We start from the raw sequence: 17,783 nt of genomic DNA, 5'->3' as shown, positions 1-17,783 counted from the left end.
CTTTGTCTTTTGCTCTTGGAATTTTAATTATGATTTGTCTTGGTGTGGTCCTCTTTGGATTCCTTTTGTTTGGGGTTCTGTGTGCTTCCTGGACTTGTAAGTCTAACTCTTTCACCAGGTGGGAAGTTTTTTGTCACTATTTCTCCCAGTATGTTTTCGGTATCTTGCTCTCTCTCTTCTTCTGGGACCCCCATAATTCTGATGTTGCTTTGCTTGAAGTTGTCCCAGAGGTTTCTTATACTATCTTCAACTTTCTGGATTCTCTTGTCTTCTTGCTTCTGCAGAGTGTCTTCTGGCTCTTTATGTTCCAAATCTTTGACTTGATTCTTGCGATTTTCCATTCTGTTTTTAGGACTCTGTATAATATTTTTTATTTGAGACAACGTATTCTTTATTTCTTGTTGATCCCTTATTATTTCTTGTTGATCCCTTTTCATATCCTCATAGGTCTCCTTTATTTTATCGGCCTTTTCTATGAAATTCTTGAAAAACCTTATAAGTGTGGTTTTGAACTCTATATCCAGTCGCTTTTTGTCCTCCATTTCTTTCGTTTCTTATCTGTTTCCTTGTCTCGGCATTTCCCAAATCTCTTTACTTTAATCCCTTCACATTTTTCACCCAGCCCCCACATCGGTAAACCACTTTTCTCCACTCCTCATGCAATGCTTGGCAAACCCAACTTTCTGACTTTGATCATCTGCTGGGTGTTATGCAGTTATTTCAAGGTTTTAATTTGCATTATTATCTGATTAAAACTGAAGTTTGAAAACTATTCCTATATTAGTCACTATGCTGTCTCCATTTAAAAAATAAGACTTTCCCCTTAAAAGTGAATAAACTACTACAGAACTGAACTGTCATTTGGGCCACTAAGGCAAGTGAAAACCAGAATAACCCTAATTCAACTGTTTTTCTACAGCCATTGGAAGCTGACTTCCCATCTCCTTTTCTTCCCTGTTTAAAGAAAACTGCATGGGCTTCATCCCTAATATTTGAGGGCCTTTTAGAGTTGGAGAGGAAGTACAGAGTTACTGTGAGATTCATATACAAAATGTGAAAACTGAAAACTAAACCTCTTCATGACTGCCACATTTGTGAATATCCAAAGGAGGTGCCAATATCTACTCTCTGAACCCCTTGTTACGGGATGGGCTGAGTCCCTTTCCTGTGGACAGATTCCTTCCCTTTACCTCTTTCCACGTGGATAACAAGGGTCCAAGTGGAGACTATCTTTGCAGATACATTGTTGCCTTTGAAACTACTAGTGTCCCAAGCCAGTTCCTTAAGCAACTTAGTTTCCCTAAATAGCAACCATAATGTGAACACTGAACTCAATGAGGCCTTGCCAATCTTTACACTCCATTGATTGAAGAAAGGGATAGATACCCAAAGTTGTGGAGGGAAGGCCAGGGACCCGTCCCCATTTCCCTCCATACTGCGCTGAGGTCTGCGTTATTAACCCGCCAGTAGGAGTGCAGCAGCCCCTGCCAGGGAGGAGGGAAGTGGCTCTGAAAAGAGCCTTTGGGTTTCCGTGTTGGTGCGAAGGACGGAGCTCAGGCCCGCTCCCCGCGGATGCGGCGCGCGAGCTGGATGTCCTTGGGCATGATGGTGACGCGCTTGGCGTGGATGGCGCACAGGTTGGTGTCCTCGAACAGCCCCACCAGGTAGGCCTCGCACGCCTCCTGCAGCGCCATGACGGCCGAGCTCTGGAAGCGCAGGTCGGTCTTGAAGTCCTGCGCGATCTCGCGCACCAGGCGCTGGAACGGCAGCTTGCGGATCAGCAGCTCCGTGGACTTCTGGTAGCGCCGGATCTCGCGCAACGCCACGGTGCCGGGCCGGTAGCGGTGCGGCTTCTTCACGCCGCCCGTGGCCGGCGCGCTCTTGCGGGCCGCCTTGGTGGCCAGCTGCTTGCGGGGCGCCTTCCCGCCCGTGGACTTGCGCGCCGTCTGCTTCGTGCGAGCCATTGGGAACGAGGAGCCCTTAACCTAGAGAAGAGTGAGGAAGCTGGAGCTCAACCAGTTTATATAAGGCGAGACCCGCTCTGATTGGAACAGTTATCTGTCCATCAAGTCTCAGACTAAGTTACTGCGAACGGCAATCCCTTCCGGATAGGTGGGACTTCCGGTGGGTTAAGACCGAAAATTAACTTTTTCCTCCCAAGCACCCTTTCAGCAGTGTTTTCTACCGTCTTTCGTTACTATCGTCTTTATACCGTCTCTTCCACTATATTTTGGCGTCATCCCGGTAACAATGACATATGTTGTTCGCTTGAGAAGAATTGTAAATTTTGGCGCTTAACCTGCCTTTCCTATGTTCCGTTTGAAAAGGCGCGCGCTGGATGTGATTGGCTAAGGGACATGTTTTTGCCTCATTCAAATTTAAGAAGACGCATTTCAACGTAAATAGCTTGATTTCCACGTTTGACCTTAAACTATCCCTTCCCCCTCCCCCGAACTTGGAGAATTTTGCCTTTCCTGTTTTTATATACTTTTCCTAAATGTAACAAGACCATTAATTGAAGTGATTTTATTTTCTGTGGCAACTTCATTAATATATTTATCACCCACTTCCTCATAGAAAGCATTCCACTACGTTTTACACTTTTGAGGCTTGTGAAAAATGAAGTTTGAAAAATACTCAAATTTATAAATGATGCAAAGATTACTAAGAGCCTTTTTAAAGTAATGCTGAAGATTGCTATTAAGTTCTGACTAAGGACATGGGGCTGGGGCGGGTGAAAGCGGAAAGAGCGTAATTGACAAAAGTAAAGAAATGTGCATGACTACAGGCACATAAGTATGGTTTTCCTATTTGCAAACGGTTAAGGACCAGTGAAGTTGCAGACCCACCTAAAGGTGATTTGTCCTATTAAGATGCAAAACTACCCAACAACAGACTGAAAGATAGTTTTATTGCCGCAGGTCATTAACTACATTTGCACTTAGTCAACTTTGTCCAACCATTCCCATTGTACACAATGTATTTCTTGACTTAACCTGGGGGTATTGCTTCATTGATGGCCTTAATTACCTGAAACCTAACACCTTTTGTTTCTACTTGGCTGCTAACTTTTCTGCTTAATGTACCTTTTTAATGTTTGGTTAAATTTCACTCATGGGATGTTTACTGACAAAACCCGGTAAAAGCCATTCTCCAGCAGCTGTTTAAACAAAGAGAAAGCGCAAGCCCTTTCACTGAGGAGGTGGGTGGCTCTGAAAAGAGCCTTTGGTTCTGAAGGCTGCGACTTGCTCCTCACTTGCCTTTGGCCTTGTGGTGGCTCTCGGTCTTCTTGGGCAGCAGCACGGCCTGGATGTTGGGCAGCACGCCGCCCTGCGCAATGGTCACCTTGCCCAGCAGCTTGTTGAGCTCCTCGTCGTTGCGGATGGCCAGCTGCAGGTGGCGCGGGATGATGCGCGTCTTCTTGTTGTCGCGGGCCGCGTTGCCCGCCAGCTCCAGGATCTCGGCCGTCAGGTACTCGAGCACGGCCGCCAGGTACACGGGCGCGCCGGCCCCGACCCGCTCCGAGTAGTTGCCCTTGCGGAGCAGGCGGTGCACGCGGCCCACCGGGAACTGCAGGCCGGCCCGCGAGGACCGCGTCTTGGCCTTGGCGCGCGCCTTGCCGCCCTGCTTCCCGCGTCCAGACATGGTGATGGCAAAAAGAAAGCTTCTGCTCAGACCTGGGTCTGCCTTGAAGCGCCCGGAGCCGCCCCCTTTATAGTCGCGCTGGGGCGCGAAAGTGAGTCTGTGCCATTGGCGGCGGGTCACAGCCTTTCCCTGAGCCAATGGGGTCCCGGGTCTGAAATGCCCTGGTTCTCAATGGACGACACCCTGTGACGTGCCGTGACTCGCTACCGGTCGGACACGCCTTCACTCCCGCCTCCTTTAAGGAGCCGGGACCAGAGGACACTCGCAGCCTCACTCACTCTCGTCCTCCCAGTGGTTCCCCAGCTTCTTCGGCGGCTCCTCTCGACTATGCCCGAGCCCGCCAAGTCCGCTCCCGCCCCGAAGAAGGGCTCCAAGAAGGCGGTGACCAAGGCGCAGAAGAAGGACGGCAAGAAGCGCAAGCGCAGCCGCAAGGAGAGCTACTCGGTGTACGTGTACAAGGTGCTCAAGCAGGTGCACCCCGACACCGGCATCTCGTCCAAGGCCATGGGCATCATGAACTCGTTCGTCAACGACATCTTCGAGCGCATCGCGGGCGAGGCGTCGCGCCTGGCGCACTACAACAAGCGCTCCACCATCACGTCCCGCGAGATCCAGACGGCCGTGCGCCTGCTGCTGCCCGGCGAGCTGGCCAAGCACGCCGTGTCCGAGGGCACCAAGGCCGTCACCAAGTACACCAGCTCCAAGTGAGGCGCCGAGGCCCGGCTCCCAACCCCAAAGGCTCTTTTCAGAGCCACCCACGCCTTCACAGAAGCAGCTGGCTCAGTTTCCCTCTGAGTTTTCTTAACGGATGCGGGTGGAGGGAGGGGAGAGAGTGTTAGGGCTGGTTTGAGCGAGGAACGCCCCTGGAGAGAGGGAAATCGTGCTTGGATGAGTAGGTGCCAGTGTCTGCCAGTTCAGTCGGGTTCTTTCCCCCCCCCCCCTATTATTTAAAACTTTTTAAACCTATAGTAAGGTTATAAGAATAGTACACTGAATATTTTCCTCTACGTTCACCAGTTAACATTTTGTACCCCCAACTCGTGTGTGTGTATGCATGTTGTTTTTTAATTTTTTTAGTTTGGTTCTTTCAGGCAGTTTGGAAGAGGCGTTGCTTTTGGCCTCCTGCCAAAACAGCCAATATTTCGTTTTTGCTTCCTCCCCGCTCTCATTGGGCGCGGGGAATGTTTGAAAAGCCCGCCCTGGGTTCCAATGTGCCAGACAGACCTCTGGGCGATTTTCCTGGTAGGTCTGTCTGAGATAAAACCGCCCACACCCTCCCCCCATTAAGTGTAGGAATCCTTGGGCCCTGCAGCCAGCCCCTGAGCTAAACAGGACGTGTGTGGGCTTCTCAAACAGACCCTGTGGGAGGAGGAGCCCAGCCACTCAGCCGACTTCTCCCTGTTTCTCCGGATGAGCGGGAGGGAGGGCGCCCAGACTCGCTGAGCAAGGCCAATGCTGGGCTGCGATCTCGAGTCCAGGATCAGAGACCCTGAGACTCACGTCAGATCCGTGTAGAACCAGGAGCGGACCCAGAAGAGCCCCTTCGGGTAGGAAATGGGCCGAAGGCCGGGCAGCCAGGACCCCAGAGGGGACGGGAAGCTCCCTGCCAATCGGGCCTCCGTTCTCATATCCTCCATTTCAAAGAGAGAGCACCCTCAGCCTCCCTCATCCCTTCTGGAGAGATGGAGGTGTGAGCACCAGCTCCGTCTTTGTCCTGGGTGTCCTGTCATTTTTGTGTCATGCTGTGACCTTTGACCATCGTCACTGTCCTTGGCCAGCATAGCAAGGCTTGCTAGTCACTGACTCTGTGTTCCTTACATTGTAGCTGTTCACATGAGGAACATCAAACCTGCAAAGAATGTTTGTGAGTTTATTGGACCCAAACTGTCCACTTAATTCATTGAGGTTTTGCCGGGAAGCAGAACCTCAATAAATTAAGATAATGCACCAGAGAATGGTGGTTTTCACCTATTTTTATAAATTACCCTCAAGTGTGTTATCCAAAATCTGTTGGTGGTAGATCATGGAGGTGAGAGAAAGCAAAGTGGGGAAACCTGTGATTGGCTAAACATTAAAATGATAGACATGTGTTTCCTTTACATACACAGATGAGGACAGGATAGTTAACAGGTAACAATCTTATCTAATAAAGTAGAGATATGCTAATTGACAATCACTCCATCACAAAGATGACTGCACCCACAGCTGAGGCCAAGTTCCCATAAGGAGCCTTAAGGAGCAATCAACAGGGACCTGAGGCTACATCCTCTCTGTCCCCTTGGGGCTAGATAGGGGATTTCAGGCCACTCCCCCTACCCCGGGCACCAGGTTGAGGACCTCAGAAAACACACTCCGCCTGGCGGGGCTTGATGTGAGACCTCAGGCTGCACCCCTTACCCAGCGGGGCTTGATAGGGGACCTGAGGGTGCTCCCCCCTGCTGGTGGGGCTTGACTAGGGACCTCAGGCCATCTCTCTCTCTCTCTCTCTCTCTCTCTCTCTCTCTCTCTCTATATATATATATATATATATATATATAGTCCTTTCGAACTCTAAACCTACATTCTTGTTTACAGTATAGTGGTAGGCAGAGATGGACATCCCTCAGCTGATGGATTAATAGTTTCTGCGCTCAGAGAGGGTACTATGACATTTCCTCAATTAGAACCTTTTCATTGTGTTATTTATTTTGCATGTAAAAGGAAATTTAAGTTAATAATCCAGCCTACAAATACATGGATTTGAAAGGCAAACATCAGCCGAAACCATTTGGCTCAGTGGATAGAGTGTTGGCTTGTGGAGTGAGGGGTTCTGGGTTGGATTCCGGTCAAGGACGTGTACCTGGGTTGCAGGCACATCTCCCAGTAGGGGCTGTGCAGGAGGCGGCTGGTTGATGTTTCTCTCTCATCGATGTTTCTGGCTCTCTATCCCTCTCCCATCCTTTCGATTAAAAAAAAATCAATAAAATATATATATTTTTTAAAAATGAAAACCAAACATCAAAATAAAAATGTAAACTTTTAAGAAAGATGCTTTAAGCTGAAACCGGTTTGGCTCAGTGGATAGAGCCTCGGTCTGCGGACTGAAGGGTCCCGGGATGGATTCCGGTTAAGGGCATGTACCTTGGTTTCGGGCACAGACCCAGTAGGGGCTGTGCAGGAGGCAACTGGTAGATGTTTCTCTCTCATCGACATTTCTAGCTCTCTCTTCCTCTCTGTAAAAAATCAATAAAATATATTTTAAAAAAGAAAAAAAGAAAAGAAAGATGCTTATGTCATGTAGAAAAACGTGTGGTGTGTTTTATTTTTTTGTCTCAAAAGTTGCTTGCAGTTATCTAAGATTTCATTAGCTAGAGACACCACCACGGGTGTGGGGAGCAGGAGAAGAGAAGACACACACAGAAAGTTGCATAAAATTTCTAATTTTGGAAAAGCAACTAGCAGAGGATGGTTTCGATCCATCGACCTCTGGGTTATGGGCCCAGCACGCTTCCGCTGCGCCACTCTGCTCCCTGTGGGGGGCACTATTTTAAAACCATCCCTTGATTTTACTTCCCTTTAAAAGTTTATAAATTTAAAATGATTTTTTTCTTCTTAAAAAAAATATTTATTGATGTTATTGTCTCCGAACAGAACGATGAGTCCAGAGTACATCGAGTCCAAATATTCTGAAGGCAAAAACGTCAATGTTTCTGTTAGAAAACAGCCGGTTTTCAGCCTGCCCCTCGCCTGACATGAACAACTCCGTGCAAGAAGCCAAATTTTGAGTGTGGAAAGTCCCCGACTTTTGAAATGGATATTTCAACGATATTGGAAGGGCATTAAAAACAAAACGAAAAGAAAACAGTTGCATTGGCCGGGAATCGAACCCGGGCCTCCCGCGTGGCAGGCGAGAATTCTACCACTGAACCACCAATGCCCAAGTATTAGAAGGTTTGTTCTGGCACCTGGAATGGATGTTTTTCGTGCTAATTTGCTGAATTATTAACTCATTTTCAAAAAAAACACAAACATGTTTAGATGGCGTTTCGTTCTCATTGAGCAGAACCTAGCTTCCATTCCTTTTTCCTAACGAAGAGCCAGTGACTTTGGGTGATGTTTCTTCACCAGCATCCCTGCAAGCCCGGGAAGAAACACCCGGACACACTCCCGAGAGTCTGCACACTCGCTTCTGCGTTCGAGTTCAGGTTGAGGGCCTAGGAGGGCTCACAGCTCCGGTGGTTCTGGGATTTGGGTTTGTAACCGCAGGAACAGCTCAAAATGTCAAAACTGCAAGTCTGAGGCATGCTAAGAGGGGAGAAGTTCTCGGGGTGCCCCCCTCCCCCACGTCTCCCCTGGCACCCAAGACCCAGGACATGACCGGACCTTGAACCTGGAGTCCTTGGGGGCGGGCGGGGGGGAGGGGGGGGTTCGCTGTCCAGTGTTGCTTGATAATTATGCAAAACTATAACTGGCACAGATTCAGATTGCTAGCCGCCCCCCCCACACACACAATGTCTTATTTTCCCCTTCATTATACCATACACTAGGAAAAACATACATCACATCAACATGTTCTCTTTTTTCTCTGAACCTAACTTTGTGATACTGTTCATAGGCTTTTTGCATAGTTTGATTCCATTAAGGTATTTTTACATAAATCCTGAATATTTTTTCAGACCCTGAAAATGGATACATCAAACACTGAATCAAGCTCTGGAAGCTCACTGCCCACACACATATGCTGAGGAATGCCCTGGAAATTGAGGAATCCAAATCAAAAAGCCCTGTTGTCCGATGTAATAATCCACCGACATATGATCGTACAAACCACAATTTAAAAAACTGTTTTAATAAAATGTTATGGTGATGGTAGAACAGTAAATGAATCACCTGTAATCGTCAGTATTAAAAACAATATAGCAAAGTCAATTATTTACCAGTATAAGAAGAATGGTTATGTGTTGATAGAAAAAACAAACAAACATGGAGGTGAGAGTAATAGCAAATTAAACACTATGATATTAAATTAAATTGAGCAAGTAATTGAAGAAAATCTGTGTGTAACTTTAAAAGTAATCCGTGACAAGATTCTTTTTTTTTTTTTTTAATATATTTTTATTGATTTTTTACAGAGAGGAAGGGAGAGGGATAGAGAGCTAGAAATGTTGATGAGAGAGAAACATCAACCAGTTGCCTCTTGCACACCCCCTACCAGGGATGTGCCCGCAACCTTCAACCAAGGTACATGCCCTTGACCGAAATCGAACCCGGGACCTTTCAGTCCGCAGACTAACGCTCTACCACTGAGCCAAACCGGCTTGGGCGATGACAAGATTCTTGAATCTCAACATGCAAAAACATTATAAGGGAAATTATAAATATGTATTTCTGAATGTTAAAAAAGTATTTTATGTTTATTATTATATACATGCAATGAAATATTTAATTTTAACAACAACTTTAACTTTGCATAAGATTTATTTTTGTTACAAAGCTTTTGAAATTATTTTAGCGGAAATTTTTGCTTTGCAAAGGGTGAATTTGCTTTGCAAAAAGGTAAATTTGCTTTGCAAAGGGTGAATTGAGTTTTACTTGCAAAAGGAAAATTTACTTTGCAAAGGGTGAATTTGCTCTGCAAAGGGTGAATCTGAAGTGGAAACCCTGTAGAAAACATACTTCTGAGATGCACCTCTTTCTACCTTGTTCACCCAGGACTGTAACAGACAGTAAAGTGATCTGAAGGAGCACAGGAATCCTATTTTATTTTATTTGTGTGTGTGTGTGTGTGTGTGTGTGTGTGTGTCTTTCTTAAAAACCAAAACTGCTCATTTATTCTAGTGACACCTAATGTCATTTGTCAGTCAGATACTATGAAAGAAAAGAGCCACATGCTGACCTGACGGGCTCAGGGAAGGCCTGAGTGGTGGTCTTGCAAACCCAGAGACCTAAGATAACCACAAAAAATGGTTTGAAAATTAAATATTTAACAGGTTATAGTAGGTAGTCATGTCCTAGATATTTCACCTGACAAAGATCAACTTTGATCTACTTTACTGAGCCCGTTTAACTTCAAGCATAACATATCTGTGAGCTGTCCGGGTAACTCGTAACTTCCTTTTTACCCCAGACCCCTCAGGGCACAACAAATGGCCTCGAGACATTCCCTCATTGTTATTGTTATCAAGTTAATTGTCAACTGTTAATTATGTTAGAGTATCTTGTATCCATCTCTGTAAAAGAAGCTCAGGTCCATCATTTCACCTTTTTATCCTATCCCAGGGCTTTCCCCGCTTTGCTCTGTCCCCCCTCCCTAATCTATCACCAATGAATTTCATGTAACTCACCTATGTCCCTTTCCTTTGATTGCAATGTATAAATATAGAAATGTAACCCGCCTTTCCTTTGATTGCAATGTATAAAGAAATGTATCCATTCTCCGGAGCATTATCTCAATTCGGTGAGGTTCTGCTTCCCGGCATATGTCGACAGTTTGGCTCAAATAAACTCACAAAAATTCTTTACAGGTTTCAATGGTGTTTTTTTCCGTTAACATTTCATAGTAACTTTCTTAAGATAATCGTAATAATTTTACGCCCAATGTGGCAAATTGAAATAAGATTATTCTAATATGTTCGACTATTTTGTTTTTGTATTAATTTAAAAAGTCAATCTCTACATTTTATCCACCCTCCTCTTGACACATCTGTCTTAAATAGAAAATATTCAAGTTAAACTTTATTATTATGAAACCTAAAATTGCAGAGGAAACTCATCTGAGCAAATAAAATGGTGAAGGATTCTGACCAGCCCTTCTCTGCCCTGTTAGCAGGGCGCAGAGGACACAGGTCATGGAGGAGACCACACACCAGGTCCTCCCACATCTTTCATAGGTTCCGGGCTCTTCTGAAGGAAAAGAGAGGTGGCCACTTTCTGAGCCCTAATGCTCAGTACTGAGTCCTGGTCTTAATGAGACTCAGTGAGAAGGGCTTCTCCCTCTCTCTCTCTCTCTCTCTTTCTCTCTCTCTCTCTCTCTCTCTCTCTCTCTCTCTCTCTCTCTCTCTCTCTCTCTCTCTCTCTCTCTCATGTGTGTGTGTGTGTGTGTGTGTGTGTGTGTGCGCGCGCTTTGGGAAGAGTAATCTTTCCTCTGAGGCCTCACACTCTCCCAACCCTTGTTAGAGATAATCAGTTCAGGGAATTAAAAAAAAAGAAAGTTTTACTCCACAGGGAGAGGTAGAAAAGGAAGTGTCTAATCCTATATCAACATGAAACCCATAAGAAGTTCTTTCTTTTCCAGCTCGAACCCTGGAAGCTGGGTGTGTTCCCTGGTGCTGAGGGAACCTCGGAGCCCATCTCTTTTCCGAGAGCAGGAGGGGAGGTAGCAGGAGGGGAGGTGGCTGTTCAGGGACCTCACGTGGCATAACTGCTGTTTGCTCACCACGTTCTCTCTCCATCCAGGTCCTGCTGCTCTTTCTCTCCTTCCCATCCTCAAAGATTTCCTGAATGTCACCCTTGCTTTTTCCTTTTCCACTCTGATCATCCCAAGTGAAGTCCCAGGAAGAGACAGAACGGTGGACATGGCGTATCTCAGGCTGTCATCAAATCTGGTAAGTTAACGATCAGTAAAGATGGTGATTAAATATCACTCATTCTTTGGGAAAGCTGCAGAGAGATTTTGAACTCACTTAATAGAGTTCTTATCAAAAACATGAATTAAAAGAGGAATGAAATCTACTGAACTGGAAAAACCTTAATAATAAAATACTGAGCCTTAACCAGTTTGGCTTAGTGGATAGAGCATCAGCCTGTGGACTCAAGGATCCCAGGTTCAGTTCCAGACAAGGGCATATACCTTGGTTGTAGGCACATACCCAGTAGGGAGTGTGCAGGAGGCAGCTGATTGACGTTTATTGCTCTCTCACCCTTCCTTCCTGTAAAATATCAATACAATATATATATTTAAAAATACTGATTCTGGTCTGTGTCGCCAGAGAGGATGTTGAATAATAGGCTCTCAGTAACTGGGCTGTTCATGTTGACACTGGATAACACTGGACTTTGAGCTCCAACCAGGAGGGTCTATGTTACTCTGGCTTCCATAGCTTATTCTGGGATATCCCACAATGACCCTCTGACCCCCTGGAGCTGCTTTGAGCATGAAATGAGGTGAACTATGTCAACTGGTTAACATTCCTGCCTACTTCACGAGGCCCATAAGCATTAGTTACTTTAATATTGAAAGATATGTACTTTATACTGTTATTTTTTTCTTTCCTATTTTGAAATATTTTAAACATATGCAAACTTACAAAGACTAGTAGAAAATGTATACATATACTCCACTCTTCAGAATTAATAGTTATTCATTATGATTATACTTCCAGCTGTTTTTAAAGAAGTAAAATGTTGAAGATATAAAGAGAGTCCCCATCTCTGACTCAGTTTCCCACACCAGAGACATTCACTGTCATTGGTGTGGTATCTACCCTCCCAGGTTGTTTGTATATACATATTTCCTTTTTCTTAATTATTATATATATAATTTCCACTTTGCAAGAGGTGGAGAGAAAGCTCGAAATGCTGGCGTGCTGGCTTCACTGCAAGTGTTGGCTATCAGTTACCTAATCACTGAATGATCCTTCCCAGAGATAGTGTCTTGTGCGTCCATTGCACTGGGGTCGTTGCTGAAGCCTCTGGAGTGAGAACTTGGACAATCCTGTAATTTCCAACAAGCATCCGCTCTGAGGTGGAAAGCCTTAGTCAGAACTCTTGTTGGGAACACATGCCACAACCTGATTTAATTATTGAAGCAGCGGAACCCTATTTTGTGCCCCAGTCACCTGAGAGATGGAATACATTCCCTTTTACTAAGCGACAGAACTCTTACTTCTTAGTAACTGCTTAGGTAAATATACAAAACAATCAGAATGATACTTTGCCCCTGGATAACTTACAATATACAATAAAGTCCCCCAAGACATAAAAACAGTGTCCAGTAATTAAAAGTGTAGTGTCACAAAGTATAGTGTCACAAAGAGCCTTTCCAGAGTGGCTCAGTGGCTGAGCATCAACCTATGAACTAGGAGATTGCAGTTAGATTCCCAGTCACACCACATACCCAGGTTGCGGGCTCAGTCCCCAGTGTGGAATATGCAATTCCCAGTAGAGGGGTGCAATCCTCAGTAGGGGTTGTGCAGGAGGCAGCTGATCAATGAATGACTCTCTCTCATCACTGATGTTTCTCTCTCTTCCTCTCTGAAATCAATAAATATACATGTATTTTTTAAATGAAGTGTCAAAGACTAAAAAAAAATCTTTCGATTCTGTAGGGTCATAAGCGATTCATGCATAAACAATTCATGTGGCTTTCCTGGAAGCGGAGTTCTTTGTGAGGAAAAATGTAAACAAGAGGGGAGGGAGACTCTTAACACAACACTGATATTAGTTCCATTGGGATTGAGTTCTGGCAATAGCTTTACTTGTATCTTTTTTGTCTTTATGAGAGCATTCTCCACTTCAGAAATGTCACCCAACCCCAGGTTAAAATACAACATGAGGATTTAAAACAACACTTCATCAGAGCTTTAGAATAGGGCATGGCAGGAGGCATGAGGGGGCCATGGGGGGGTCATGGTGGGGGGGTGCTGAATAAAGAGGATGATGGAATTGAATGCTGCTCTCACAGTAATGAGGTCATCTTCATATAAACTGGTTGATTTTTTACGAGAGGAAGGGAGAGAGATAGCTAGAAACGTCGATGAGAGAGAAACATCAACCAGCCGCCTCTTGCACACCCCCTACCGGGGATGTGCCCACAACCAAGGTACATGCCCTTGGCCGGAATAGAACCTGGGACCCTTCAGTCTGCAGACAGATGCTCTACCACTGAGCCAAACCAGTTTCGGAGAGGTTATCTTCTTTCTAAGAGTCCCTGGGTCCGTGGTTGGCAAACTGTGTCTTTTGAGCCACATGTGGCTGGCTCTTTGGCCCCTTGAATGTGGCTCTTCCACAAAATACCATGGCCTGGGTGAGTCTATTTTGAAGAAGTGGCATTAGAACAAGTTTAATTTTTAAAAATTTGGCTCTCACAAGAAATTTCAATCGTTTTGCTGTTGGTATTTGGCTCTGTTGACTAATGAGTTTGCCGACCACGCCCTGGAGCACTTTTGCCCTGGAGTTGGATATGACTGGTTTCCCCAGTGTTGGTGAGATGCTGTTTGGAATGAGATTTCTGCAACAGCAAGCTGAGTTCTCTGATGTGGAGACACAAGCCATCTGTCCTATCTATGGCTTACATGTGACTACCAGATTTGGTGCTTCTCATTAAAAAGCAAAAAGGAAAAGGTAGACAATTTGGAGTGTTCATTCCTGCCAATCTGAAAAGAATGAAGCATCCCTAGCTGGTTTGGCTTAGTGGATAGAGCATCAGTCTGTTGACTGAAGAGTCGGGGGTTCAATCCCAGTCACAGGCACGTGCCTGAGTTGTGGGCTTGATCGCATGAGGCAGCCAATTAATGATTCTCTCTCATCGCTGATGTTCCCCTCTCTCTCCCTCTCCCTCTCCCTCTCTGAAATTTTTAAAAGAATGATGCAAAAGGTTGGTGAATAATCACAGCCAGGAGCCTGAAAACCTCCCAAATACTGGACTCCTCAGACCCAACAAAACAGTAGCGCTGCTGATGGAAAGTCTGGGTGGGGCCCCCAGCACCCCCACCTTTTCGTGGCTCTATGTCACCAGCCATCCACGTGGAGGGAGCGTAGCCACCCTTGTCACCTGTGCTCATCTCTCTCCTGACAGGGAGCACGTGGCCCCAGGTGATGGAGAGGGACAACGCGAGCTCTCCCGGAGGCTTCGTCCTGGTGGGCTTCTCGGACCGTCCCCGCCTGGAGCCGGTCCTCTTCGCGGTCGTCCTGGCGTTTTACCTACTAACGCTCCTGGGGAACGGGACCATCATCCTGCTGTCGGCGCTGGACGCGCGGCTGCACACGCCCATGTATTTCTTCCTGGCCAACCTCTCGGTCCTGGACCTGTGCTTCACCACGGGCTCCGTCCCGCAGCTGCTGCACAACCTGCGGGGCCCCGACAAGACCATCAGCGCCCCAGGCTGCGCCACGCAGCTCTTCGTGGTCCTGGCGCTGGGCGGCGTGGAGTGCGTGCTGCTGGCCGTCATGGCCTACGACCGCCGCGCCGCCGTGTGCCAGCCTCTGCGCTACGCCGTGCTCCTGCGCCCACGGCGCTGCGGGCAGCTGGCTGCGCTGGCCTGGCTCAGCGGCTTCGCCAATGCGCTCGTCATGACGCCCCAGACGCTGCTGCTGCCCCGCTGCGGGCGCCGACGCGTGGACCACTTCCTCTGCGAGATGCCGGCCCTGGTGGGCATGGCCTGCGTGGACACCGCGGCCCTGGAGGCGCTGGCCTTCGCCCTGGCCGTGCCCATCGTCCTGGCCCCGCTCGCCCTCATCCTCGTCTCCTACGGGCACATCGCGCGCGCCGTGCGCCGGATCCGGACCGGGGCGGGCCGGCGCAAAGCCGTGCGCACCTGCGGCGCGCACCTGGCCGTAGTCGCGCTCTTCTACGGCACCATCATCTACATGTACCTGCAGCCGCCCAGCCCGCGGGCCCAGGACCGGGGCAAGTTCCTGACGCTGCTCTACACCATTGTCACGCCCAGCGTGAACCCCCTCATCTACACCCTGCGGAACAGGGACGTCCACGAGGCGGCGAGGAAGGTGCTGCTGGGGAAGGGGGGCGCAGAGGCCTAGTCGGAAGCGGTCCCCTGGTGGGATCCGCTTTAGACGGGTCTCCGGTACCTCTTGTTGGACCGAGCGCACGCCGGCGCGCTCTGGCATCTGCGGCTGGAGAGACACGTAAGGGGACGGGGAAGGCCGTGGGCTAGCTGTGTGGAGACGATGCAATGTTCCCACGTCCACAGTCACCTGTATTCCTCTCGGATCCCCCCAGGTCAATCCTTTCTCACAGGGGAAGCTCCAACCGTGGACCCGGCCATGAGCTCTGCTTGCGAAAATGCCTGGTGCCCTGGACGTAGAACCCGGCATGCTGTGCCTGGGCGAGCTTCTGGGACAGCAATGTATACTGAGCAGCCCTCAGGGCAACTGAGAAGAACGCACTCAGGAGGAGGGAAGTGCTGACGCTCTCCCGAAAGTTCAGGTGTTTTTATAGTAAGTGCCAAACGCCCGAAAAAGAGGCAAGATGATCTACCGCCCGGTGCCTCCCGCACCGCACTCAGGTTCCTATGTGGGTCCTGCATACTTGGAATAATGTCTATAATTGAGTTTAATGACTTTAATATGCAAATTAGGCTGGGACACCGAAATGGGTCACGACCAGACGGACAGGAGGATGTTATCCATGCAGGTGAGGCCAGGAGCGGAGTCAGAGACAGGGGGGGGGGCCTGCTCCAACCGGCCTCGGCTCAGGCAGCCCCGGGGTGGACACAGGCAGGGTGGCTGGGGGGACGCTACAAGTCAGGCGAGGGCCCTGCCCTCCGCCCCCCATTGGGGTACCTCCTTGCACCCCGGGAGGCGGAGCACCTCCTCCTGCGATTTCAATAAAGTAGAGAATAAAGAAGAAAGGATGCAAAGAAAGACCATAAGGTATTTGCTTCCTATAAAAGGAAGAGTTTCTTGCTTATAGTCAATACTTCACACTTCATTTATGACAGAAGAAAACTAAGGGGTTGTCTTCAAGTTTTTGAAGATTGTTCCTCCCTGCTCTCCCCGTACATGATCAGGATGATCTTGAACTGAGGCTGAGGAGAAGATGCACTCTGGGGAGGTGTGGGCATCTTTATGACTGGGCGATGTTGGCTTCTTCATGTTCACATGAGTGACTGCGGTCCCTGACTAGTTGTGACAGAAATTTAGGAGTATTGCCACCGTTGTCATTAGGAACTGGGTAAAAGAAGAACTTAGCAATTTCTCAGTTAAACTCCCTCAAAAATTTTAAGCAAGTTTCGATCAATCTAGAGTCCTCAGAAGAAAACAAAAGCAAATACCTAATAAATTGTTCTCCAAATATATCATTTTCAGATATCATGCATATTCCTATTCTGAGCAGTAATTGTTACACTTTGTTCAGATAGAACAGATTGTATTGTAGGTTAGTTAGGGCTTGTGAGAATGGCTTTGTGGTTTGGTTCTGATTATTGAAAATATTTTATTTCCCCCCAAATGCAGTTGATTCTTCCTATTTCATAAACTCAGTAATAGTTAGCCCAGCTCTAACTGGTATGGCTCAGTGGATAGAGCGTCGACCTGCCGACTGAAGGGTCCTAGGTTTGATTCCGGTCAAAGGTTGCGGTCACATCCCCTGTGTGGAGTGTGCAGGAGGCAGCTGATCGATGTTTTTCTCTCATCAATGTTTCTAACTCTCTATCCTTCTCCTTTCCTCTCTAAAAAATCAATAAAATAAAAAAAGAGGTAGCTTTAAGCTGTGGTGATGTTTATTAAGGGCCAGTCTCCAGAATGTGGAGCCTTGTGGCTTAGCACGGTCCATTTCTTCTACTGAAAAACGAGGTACAGCATGTATCCTACGGGCACAAAAAGATACAGCACATCTATAATAATAAATATGCAATATGCTAATTAGACCAGACTCCTCTGGACATCCTTCCGGACAAGCAGCCGCTGGTGGGGGCTGAAGCAGGTAACTTTTGAAATGCTAAATGCTTGGTCTTGAAATGTGTGCTGACAAAGGCTGACACAGAAAATGGAAGTTCTGCGTTTCTCTGGTGAGGCCTCACCTGGAGCTAGTTCTCTTTGTGGTTCTTTAATCTCCTTTATCTTCACTCTGCTGGGAAACACCCCATCACCACTTTGTCCTTCCTGGGCCCACATCTTCACACCCAAATGTACCTTTTCCTCTTCAGCCCATTTTCCAGATCCATGCCACCCTGCCAGCATCGCTCCCCTGCTCCTGGGTAACCTCAGTAACAGGCAAATCTATCTCTTGTGGTGGCTGTGTTGTCCAGCTGTAATCTCTCTAAGGGTGGGATCTGCGAACACATTGTCTCAGGAGCTGTGTCATGACCGCGGCACTGCTGTTTGAAGGCCTCGGATCACACGTCTCCACCCCGTCCTTCTGCCCTCTTGGCTTCTGCTTCATGGCTCATGGGTTTTGCCAGCTCTTTATTGGAAAGAGCTCT

At 47.4% G+C, this 17,783-nt stretch overlaps 4 protein-coding genes and 2 non-coding genes across 6 annotated transcripts; 2 read left to right on the top strand and 4 right to left on the bottom strand.

The window, feature by feature from the left end:
- Positions 1 to 1,088: 1,088 nt before the first annotated feature.
- On the bottom strand, positions 1,089 to 1,993 carry LOC118727361 (histone H3.1). Its single transcript, XM_036453137.2, has one exon. The coding sequence runs from the start codon at positions 1,962 to 1,964 to the stop codon at positions 1,554 to 1,556; it is 411 nt and encodes a 136-aa protein (XP_036309030.1). The 5' UTR covers positions 1,965 to 1,993; the 3' UTR covers positions 1,089 to 1,553.
- Positions 1,994 to 3,251: 1,258 nt separating this feature from the next.
- LOC118727372 (histone H2A type 1-D) lies at positions 3,252 to 3,739 on the bottom strand. Its single transcript, XM_036453149.2, has one exon. The coding sequence runs from the start codon at positions 3,643 to 3,645 to the stop codon at positions 3,253 to 3,255; it is 393 nt and encodes a 130-aa protein (XP_036309042.1). The 5' UTR covers positions 3,646 to 3,739; the 3' UTR covers position 3,252.
- A 189-nt stretch (positions 3,740 to 3,928) lies between these two features.
- Positions 3,929 to 4,382, top strand: LOC118727381 (histone H2B type 1-C/E/F/G/I). Its single transcript, XM_036453158.2, has one exon. It carries the CDS (start codon positions 3,973 to 3,975, stop codon positions 4,351 to 4,353), a length of 381 nt encoding a protein of 126 aa, XP_036309051.1. The 5' UTR covers positions 3,929 to 3,972; the 3' UTR covers positions 4,354 to 4,382.
- Positions 4,383 to 7,080: 2,698 nt separating this feature from the next.
- TRNAM-CAU lies at positions 7,081 to 7,152 on the bottom strand. The gene has a single exon. It is a non-coding gene; the product is annotated as a tRNA-Met (tRNA).
- A 338-nt stretch (positions 7,153 to 7,490) lies between these two features.
- Positions 7,491 to 7,561, bottom strand: TRNAG-GCC. Its single transcript has one exon. It is a non-coding gene; the product is annotated as a tRNA-Gly (tRNA).
- Positions 7,562 to 14,598: 7,037 nt separating this feature from the next.
- LOC118727435 (putative olfactory receptor 2W6) lies at positions 14,599 to 15,381 on the top strand. Its single transcript, XM_036453240.2, has one exon. It carries the CDS (start codon positions 14,614 to 14,616, stop codon positions 15,379 to 15,381), a length of 768 nt encoding a protein of 255 aa, XP_036309133.2. The 5' UTR covers positions 14,599 to 14,613.
- Positions 15,382 to 17,783: the final 2,402 nt, after the last annotated feature.

The sequence above is a fragment of the Pipistrellus kuhlii genome, unplaced genomic scaffold (assembly GCF_014108245.1).
Source record: "Pipistrellus kuhlii isolate mPipKuh1 unplaced genomic scaffold, mPipKuh1.p scaffold_m20_p_24, whole genome shotgun sequence".
NCBI lineage: Eukaryota > Metazoa > Chordata > Mammalia > Chiroptera > Vespertilionidae > Pipistrellus > Pipistrellus kuhlii.
The sequence above is the reverse complement of the archived record's forward strand: the minus strand, read 5'-3'. Positions and strand labels throughout refer to the sequence as shown.

Excerpts from the sequence above, each read along its gene's own strand:
- LOC118727361 (XM_036453137.2), bottom strand. The coding sequence starts at position 1,964 with ATGGCTCGCACGAAGCAGACGGCGCGCAAGTCCACGGGCGGGAAGGCG.
- LOC118727372 (XM_036453149.2), bottom strand. The coding sequence starts at position 3,645 with ATGTCTGGACGCGGGAAGCAGGGCGGCAAGGCGCGCGCCAAGGCCAAG.
- LOC118727381 (XM_036453158.2), top strand. The coding sequence starts at position 3,973 with ATGCCCGAGCCCGCCAAGTCCGCTCCCGCCCCGAAGAAGGGCTCCAAG.
- LOC118727435 (XM_036453240.2), top strand. The coding sequence starts at position 14,614 with ATGTATTTCTTCCTGGCCAACCTCTCGGTCCTGGACCTGTGCTTCACC.